Source organism: Pocillopora verrucosa, chromosome 12 (genome assembly GCF_036669915.1).
Source record: "Pocillopora verrucosa isolate sample1 chromosome 12, ASM3666991v2, whole genome shotgun sequence".
NCBI lineage: Eukaryota > Metazoa > Cnidaria > Anthozoa > Scleractinia > Pocilloporidae > Pocillopora > Pocillopora verrucosa.
In genome coordinates this window covers 1,174,721-1,183,902 of record NC_089323.1, presented here as the reverse complement: position 1 = coordinate 1,183,902, position 9,182 = coordinate 1,174,721, and the positions used below count along the sequence as shown (strand labels likewise).

Here is a 9,182-nt window from a genome sequence, read left to right as displayed (position 1 = left end):
CGATTGTTAGTTAGGAAGTAAAGCTACAGTAATCCTTGCTGTCATTTTTCGTTGCAAGAACAGAAACCTATAAGAAAAGGGAAACGCCGAAGACAGAATTATGTCGACAACAAATTTCAGTAGCGGTAGAAGTCACACGAAATCATTTGAAGAACTGCTATGCTCTCCCTCTTTGGTGGGTGGGCTCAACAACAACTATCAATTTGCTTCTTAGCGGTTGACATTCTCCTCTCCATCACAGCATTTGCTGGAAATTCTCTTATCCTTGTGGCACTTCACAAGGAATCTTCCCTGCATCCGCCGTCCAAAAACCTGTATTGTTGTCTGGCAACAACTGATCTGTTAGTTGGTCTTGTTTCCCCTGCCTCTCAGTGCTCTATATTGGATGTCCGTGTTTTCAAGAACACTGGAGCCTTTGTCGATACGTAAGGGACGCAGCCTACATCACAGGCTATGTATTGTTTTTAGTGTCTTTGATGACGATGACGGCCATAAGCTTGGACAGACTTCTCGCCCTGTTGTTGGGACTGCGATACAAGCAAATTGTAACTTTGAAGCGCACGTATATTATTGTAACTACCTTTTGGGTTTTTACCTTGTCGCTTCTTTAAGTGGATTTTTTTATCACCGTATAATCTTTATGTACAGCTCCCTAGTTATATCATTTTGCCTGGTAATATCATTCGCATCGTACACAAAGATTTTTTGCACTCTCAGATATCATCCAAGCACAAGTACGAGATCAACAACAGCCGAGCCAAACAAATGCACTGAACATGGCGCGATTCAGAAAGGCAGTATACAGTGCACTGTGGGTGCAGTTAGCATTAGTTGTTTGTTATGCACCAATATGTACAGTGAATATTGTGATCGCTCATACCAAAAAATATTCATTTCTCCTAGTCGTCGTCATATATAAAGTAGCAGTTATTTTACTTTGCTTCAACTCGACGTTAAACCCGTTCCTATACTGCTGGAAGATTAGTGAAGTGAGACAAGCAGTGAAGCAGACAATTAGAGAAGCACTTTGCTGAGTTAGGTTTTCCTCGAGTTCTTCAGACTTTCAAAGCAGACTCATTAAGTCACGATTATTATTAGAGAGAAGTCGTTAAATACGTTTTTGAATAAAAGTAAATAAGTGGCTCAATAGAATAGTTGCACAGGCTGTTGTCGAAAGTCTTTATATCTCTGAGAAAAATTTAACGACAGACTAGGTAACCGTAGCTATGTGTTTTCAAAAATATGGTTTCTTGCCGCTATGCTAAAATACAAGATGTCATAATCGAAGAAAAGATATGCAAACATTTTACTTTCATGTTTTCTCCTCTTAGCAATATGAAGGTATCAGATAAAACTTCGAAGAGTAGTTTAAGAGATGTGTTTGAGGCCGATGTTGTGTGTTTCGAGAAAACTATTTCACTCATTTTTCCTGTAATTAAAAGAAAGCGCTTGACGTTGATGTTGACGCCATATTGCCAAAAGAGACAGTCCAGTTTAAGTCTAGAATTTGTTTGTTTTGTGATCAGAAAATTACCCGTAAAGCTTATGTGAAGAAGTTTCTGTTACTTGTATATTTAACTGAAAGTTACGAAAGTATTATGAAAAAAAATTGATCATCTCTGTTTGTTATGGAATTTTTTTTACAGATCGATCGATGTGCTGAAGTTATATTGGCAACGGCGAAAAACAAGTTTCGTATTATTGTATAGAGGTCACCATATGTTCAGTTTTGTCTTACTGGTGTATCTTTAGGTTGTCTCTGAGTTTTACGGATTTTATTTCCTCCATTTCCGAGTGATTAACTGCTGTCCCAAAGTTCCTCAAATGTTTTTTTTTTTCGTTTTCAAAGCTTTATTATGAGCTCAGAATTTGCTTCAATACCATACCATCTAATTATCGGCCTAAAAACGACATGTTTATTTCACCCATTAAGAAGTGATAAAATAGATCTTTTAAGACCTAGGAGTCTATCGCATTGTAAAATAAAAAAATATAGCCCATGTCTTTGTGTTTGTCAAGGAAATTCCCTTTCAATGCTAATTTGAATTAAACTGAAACGTTATCTAGTAAAATCAACAGCTGGTTGCGACAAACATCTTTTTGTTTGATTAGTTTTAAAGCTACCGTCGCTGTACTGAAAAGAAAATTCCCTGGGAAAGAACTCTTTCTGAGGAAGGATTGACGCATCTCTTAGCAATTAATTAAGTCATTCATCTAGTTTTTTCTGTCAGCTAATCTTTGCATCTTTGGCCTTACATCCTCAAACTTATTCAATTCGCATTGAAGCCATAATATTGAGTGCCTTCTCGCAAGCTAAATAAAGCGGGGTTGTTTGTTGCAACATGAAACAATAATTTTAAAGATGTCTTTGAATAGTTGCCTCTTATTCATATTTCATACGTGATGTACATGACAAGTTAAGCACAAAAAGCTTTTTTGACACAGCGAACAATTTTCTGACGTATTTCAAACGTGTAAACAATAGTGAGAGGTTTTTTTTGAAATGTTACGTAGGAAATAGGGTTTTAGGGATCGTTCTTGTGCAATTGGCGTTAACTAAAATGAAATATTTTTCTGGATGCTATCACAGATTAACTCATGGCAAGAATATTGTCAACTTTTGAAATATTTGATATATCCAGTTTAATGCTGGTCTGTGTTTTCTTCAAGTTTTATTGATCTTATGTCTCCCAACCCGTGTGATTAACTGTTCCTAACTTTCGCTTCTTTTTCCTTGAACTCGTTCCATGACGCTTTTTAGGAATTCAGAATTCACCACAATACAGGGATAATCTTTGCACTTAATTACCGGCCCAAAAATGACAGTATATTTAAATATACCGTTTAAACCGCTTATGCTGTCATTCAAAAACTGACAAAAAAAGAATTTCCTTATCATATCGTCAAACAGAAATATTACTGACCGATGTCTGTGTGCTTGCTAAAGGAATTAACATTAAAGGAAGAAAAATTGTAGATCGAAAATGACAAATGTAAAGTTGGAATAAAAATTGGCATCAAAGGAAAAGAAATTTTTTTTTTGGTACCCGATGGAACTCTGGGATTAAAACGATACCGAGCGCGTAGTGCCATCATGGCTGATGGTTTCTCCGCCTCCTTTATTTTCAGTTAGCGCCCATTTCTCTTATCTTGTTGACCAAAGGGATGAAGAAAGGAAATTACATCGTGGGGCGAAATAGGCAAAATAGGCAAAACAGTTTTTGTTAAAAAAAATCATCATAACTTTCCTGACGAAAGTGAAAAAGCTGGTAGAGAACGAGTTTGAAAAAATCGATGGCGGCGCGCGCATAACATCGTGTTACGGTTTTGTTTTTAATATCAGTCCGGGGACGAAAAAGCGGAAAGAAAAAACCTGTCATTACAAATTGATTCAAACATTTAAAAATACGTTTACATCTGTGACCAAAATTTAATTAAATTGTTTGATGCATTCGCAGATTGTCTCAAATCGCACTTTTCTAACCAAATAAAATCGCGCCAGCTTGAAATTTTTATTTCCAATTTTTCATGGCTACTAATGACACAAGTCTGAACTTCACACGAATAATATGGACACCAGGTTAGCACCCTATCAGTGAAAGTTGATCTAGATAAAAGGAGATTGTTCGTCGTTCTTTTAAAAGAATGATACCACAGATGTCTCTCCATTTTCTACTTATTTCCATTTCATACCTGAGGCACTTCAAAGGTTCAATTTTTGAACACAACAGACAATTTTCTGACGTATTTTAAACGAGTAAACACTGATGAAGAATTCTCAGTGTGTATAAATATCATTTGAAGTATGAGGTGTAATTGATCGTGGCTGGATGTGGGCTGTTTAGACGACATATTACTCGTTGCAATCTTAGATAACCTACAACAAATTTCAGAAGAGTTGGAACACAGACGAAAACAATTGAAGAACTGCTATGCTCTCTCTCCTCTTTGTTGGTTGGGCTTCAACCAGAATCAGTTTCATACCTGAGAGGCATCCCACAGCTGCAAATTTCTGACGCATTTTAAATGATTAAACGCGCGAGGGAGGAAGTCTTATGAAAGGTTTCAGTTATCATAGTTCGGCGTGTCCTGTTTAGACGAAATATTTCTCGTTGCAAGAACAGGGGAAACGAATGCAGAATTATGTCGACAACAAATTTCACCAGAGGTGGAACAAAGACAAAAATATTTCAAGAAGAACTGCGATGCTCCCCCTCTTTGATAGGGTGGGCTTCAATCAGCATCAGTTTTTTTCGCAGCAGTCAACATTTTCCTCGCCGTCACAGCATTTCTTGGTAATTCTCTCATCCTTGTTGCCCTTCACAAGGAATCTTCCCTTCATCCGCCGTCCAAACTCTTGTATCGGTGTCTGGCAACAACTGACCTGTTGGTTGGTCTTGTTGCTCAGCCTCTCCATGTTACTTATTTGATGTCCGTGGTTCACGAACGAACACGGAGCCTCCTTTGTCATTACGCAAGAGAAGCAAGCTTACATTACAGGCGTAGCATTATGTGGAGTTTCTTTGCTGACGATGGCGGTAATAAGCGTGGACAGGCTTCTTGCCCTGTTGTTGGGGCTGAGATACAAAGAGATTGTAACTTTGAAGCGCATTTATATCATTATAGCTAGCTTTTGGGTTTTATGTCTTGTCGCCTCTTTATGCATCATTTTCGATCAGCGTATAACCACTTTGTTTATCTTGATATTGATACCACTTTCGCTGCTTATTTCACTCGCCTCGTACACAAAGATTTTTCGCACTCTTAGACATCATCAGGCACAAGTTCAACAACAGCCGAGCCAACCAAATGCTGAACATGGCGCGATACAGAAAAGCAGTGCACAGTGCACTGTGGGTACAGTCAGTATTAGTTATTTGTTATACACCATACTTTTGTGGAATTTGTAATCACTTCTAGTACAACATATTCATCAAACTCAGTCGTCGCATGGGAAAATGGCAATTATCCCTTGTTTACTTTAACTCGACGTTAAACCCGTTTCTTTACTGCTGGAAGATTAGTGAGGTGAGACGAGCAATGCAGACAGACAATCAGACAAGCACTTTGCTGTCCATGGAGTTAGACCATCCTCGAGTTATATATGATCGTATAAGTACTTTCAGTGCAAAGCTGACCGATAGAGAACGCTTGTCGCTTAAATTTTTGCTCGAGGTCTGTCGATAGTATTTTTTGCTAGTCACGTAAAACAAAATAAAGGAAAGGTAATGGAAACACAAACCAAAACTTTTAAAAAATATTTTTCATGCTACTAAACTTTTTTTTGAATGCATAAATTATTAATCCAAGGAAAGATATACGTGCACAAGAGGATATATAATGTCTTATAATCTCTTGACTTAAATTATACTCTCATGAATGTTATTATAAGAAAGCGAAAGAAATAAAATTGACTATAACAGTTTTTATTTAAGACTACGCGGGATGCGGTTAGAGGGTTGCTGCTCCAGTGCCGATCGATCCTTCATTAAATTAAACATTTACACGGATTATCATGAATGTTTTGAATTAATTAACGATATATTTTACAAAGTACAAGTTAACGAGCTTTAAATAGCCTATACTGAGTTAATAATATTCTAAATTTGTTCAGTTTCTCGTGAAATAATGGCTCTACCTTCTCGAACGCACGTGTACGCTTGGTAAAATCCTACCTGACATAAAAAATTGAAACAGGGCTCTTGTTTCGCATTCTTGAAGTTCCGGTAATTCGAGTTTTTATTGAACGAATCGACATTTAGCGAAACATCAAGAGATGTTTCAAAACCGTTTGCTTCAAAAAACTGAAAAGCTGAAATGAGTCCGCATTGAAGACCGTCAAACGAATTAAATGTGGAAAATCATTTTAAGTTTAAACAAACACTTTGACGACTCCAAACGGGTAACGCAATGAGTATCACCTTTTGAGCGAGCACTGATTTATATCTGTTTCTACCAGTTTAAAAAAATGAAATATTTCCCGTCAATTCATAGAGATCCTTCCTTTTGTAGCACCAGTATGTTTCTTTTCATTAGAATTTTCTCAATTTTGAAGCGATCAACTTTTGCTTGCTATAAACAGAAACCACAAATTACACAACAAAAAGATGTTTGTTTCCTGCATTACACCAGATTAGACGGCATCTGCTTTAAAATCTGATCGCGTAGCTCATCAGGTTATCGATTATCTACTTAAATCATTAGCCAGAAAAGCTTACTTTACAACCCATTGCCTCTGAAGTATGCCAGAAGCGTGTGCCTATGGTTACAATTACTTTATCGTTCTTTGGAAAATAAATTAAATTCAGTTGAAGAAAATGGATGGAACGAGAAAGTCAAAGGTCAACCGCTCAGGCAGCCATAGAACCTCCAAGAAAGCTCGTCACGCATTCTTCTTACATGTGGTGTCAGGGAATGCGTGACTGGGCGATTTGAAAGTTATTACTTCAACCTTAGCCTTCAGTGCGAGTGAACGTTATAGGCCCGCGACTGTTTATCCGACCGATCATGTTTGATTTGGAATTAGAGTGAACGGTGAGGGTAGGGGGCAGGGGAAGGGCGGGTTATCCTCACTTCCCCATCCCCACCTCTCCCTTTATTTTTGACCGTCGGCTGACCCCTTGGTACAAATTACTTTTTTCTCTCCCCAGCCTTTGGCTGCCATTAAAATCGAAGATGGCGGCCATAATTATTGCTACGAAAATACTGAGCACTCGCTCGCCTGAAAACGCCTGCTCTGCAGGCTTCTTCAAACTGATATCAGGCTTTCTTTTTTTCGGGGAAGTACGATAGTATATTGCAGCGCTGTTGGGAAATGAAGAAGATAGAACACTTTTTTTTACTGAGCGCTTACGGGATATAAGAGCGATCTTCACAGTAATAACGCTACTTGAGCAGTAGTGAAATTAAGGCCCGCAAATTCAACCCATGACCTCTACGATGCGGTGCAATGCCTTACATCTACTCGGTATCCAGTCGTCGCTTTTAAGAAATCGGTGAATGGGTGGAAGGCTGATGAAATTAGGAGATCCTCGCAGCTAAGAACACTACTGAAACGAGTAGTTGTAAATAGGACCTGAAAAAAATTCCAGGCCCGTACGGGATTTGAACCCATGACCTCTGCGATACCGGTGCAGCGCTCTACCAATTGAGCTAACAAGCCAACTGGGAGCTGGTCAATGAATTGGGTCCAAATAAACATCCAAGTGAATGAAGATTTTAGATATATGAAAATTCACATATTTGCACTGCGGTAGAAAGATGAAATTAGCAGATCCTCGCAGCTAAGAACACTACTGAAAAGAGTAGTTGGGTGGAAGGCGTTTGGTAAGGAACGCTTAATTCAAATGAAGAATTTTGCGAGTAACTCCTTATTCGCCTATTGTTTTTACTATCGTTTGTTGCGCATGTGAGGTAATGTTGAAGCTCTTTTTACCATCACTTTATTCCGTAGTATTGCCAAGCACTATGTCCGATGTCTCACTTGAGATCGGCGTGCGCACATCAACAAAGATGGCGTCTTAACTAGAGTGCAGCCAAGAGTTTACACGTAACGCGTGATTGGCGCAAAAATTAACAGGTAACGCGTGAATTTTTCAGGAGAGCGAGCGTGATTCGTGAATTTATAAACCGAAGTGTGACATGATTTGCCTCCAGAAATACGCGTCACCCGTGAATTTTTCCTTTCATTCCGAGAAAACCTCAAGGTTTCCCTGAAACCTTGAATACAAGAAGAGAGATTTGAAGTTTTCTCTTACAAATCTGTGAAGCATAAAATGCTTTGTAAAGTATACGTGACGAGTAAATTTGTCTAAAATTATGAATTTTCCCTAATTGGTCCTTGTTATAGAATCATACTGAGTTTTGAAAAAATTATCGCGGGTTTTCAGTTAACAAAAGGACTAATTATTTTCTGTTAATTCGTAGATCAAATATCATGTCCAACGTGCTTTTTCTCTACGCGCAAGCGGATCAAACCCGCAGCCAGGAGTTGAAAGATTTTCTTCAAGGAAAATTAGGCTCCTTAGCTAAAGTTAGCACAGTAAGTGACGCCCTGGAGGACGATTCTACTCTGGAGGATGAGCTTTTTCAAAGCACATGCATCGTTCTTGTTTACACTCAAGAAAGCGAAAAGTTTCTGCAGGAGGGAGCGTTTGATTTTAACGAAGAATTTGTAGTATTCGATGGCAGTATCACTAAAGCATTCTTGGAGGAAGACGAGATGGCAAAGCGGGTAATTGTGATTCATTACGGATGGAGACCAGAGCAATGGTTTTACGATCGAATTCCGAAGAGGATTTTCCACGTCAGTGAGTCGCTGGAGTTGAAAGCCAACCCAAAGGTGGAACAAATTGTGGACACGATAAAAGGGATCGTCAAGAAAAACAAGAAATAAAACTTAGTGGTCATTGGTCATAGAGTAGTTGAGAGGTTTTATCAGAACCAAACGACTGTTAAAAAGCAACAAAAACAAAAACGGAAAACTGAAAAAGACAAAACTAAACACCAACCCAAACATAGACTAAACCAGAGAGAAAACAAACAAAAACATGGTTAGAGACACAAACACGAACATATAAACAAAACACAAATTAACGAACCAAACAAAAAACAAACAAACTGATAAATAAATACGAAAGTCTCTTCACACTAGATCTCGTGGCACGTGTTCCGAGGTATTTCACGCCCTTGGATTTAAGAGGTAACATGCATGACAGGAGCTCCTTCGCTTCGTGTTTCCATATTCTCCTCACGCTCATTTAACCGTTTACACCCTAACATCAGTATGCATATTCTCCCTAATGTTCTCCATAAGTTCCTAAGGTGCTGACAAGGAGAATTTGTTTAACAATCAAGTTTTTTTGAAGTTGTTGATCATTTCCTTCATTCTCGTAACCTTAATTTGTGATTTAAGGGTCATGATTTAAGGAGAAATTAGATGTTTGTCACTCTTCGGGGTTAAAGGGTGAATCGTATGCTTTCTGTCATGTCTAGAACTACAGTGAAGACTCCAAAGTTATTTACCGGTATTGCCATGGAAATGAGTCACTCTGTTTTAAATTTGCATCGTTCACTAACATGTAAACTTTTTAATCTTAGCTGTCAAATTAGGCTACTTTGCACTTTGTAATCGATATTTACAGTAAATAAATATAAGGCTAGTTTACACTACGTGTACACTC

General features: G+C 38.2%; 1 protein-coding gene across 1 annotated transcript; it reads left to right on the top strand.

Annotated features, from left to right (window-relative positions):
- Window positions 1–7,930: 7,930 nt before the first annotated feature.
- LOC131769604 (uncharacterized) lies at window positions 7,931–9,087 on the top strand. Its single transcript, XM_066159470.1, has one exon. The coding sequence runs from the start codon at window positions 7,937–7,939 to the stop codon at window positions 8,393–8,395; it is 459 nt and encodes a 152-aa protein (XP_066015567.1). The 5' UTR covers window positions 7,931–7,936; the 3' UTR covers window positions 8,396–9,087.
- The last annotated feature ends 95 nt before the right edge of the window (window positions 9,088–9,182 follow it).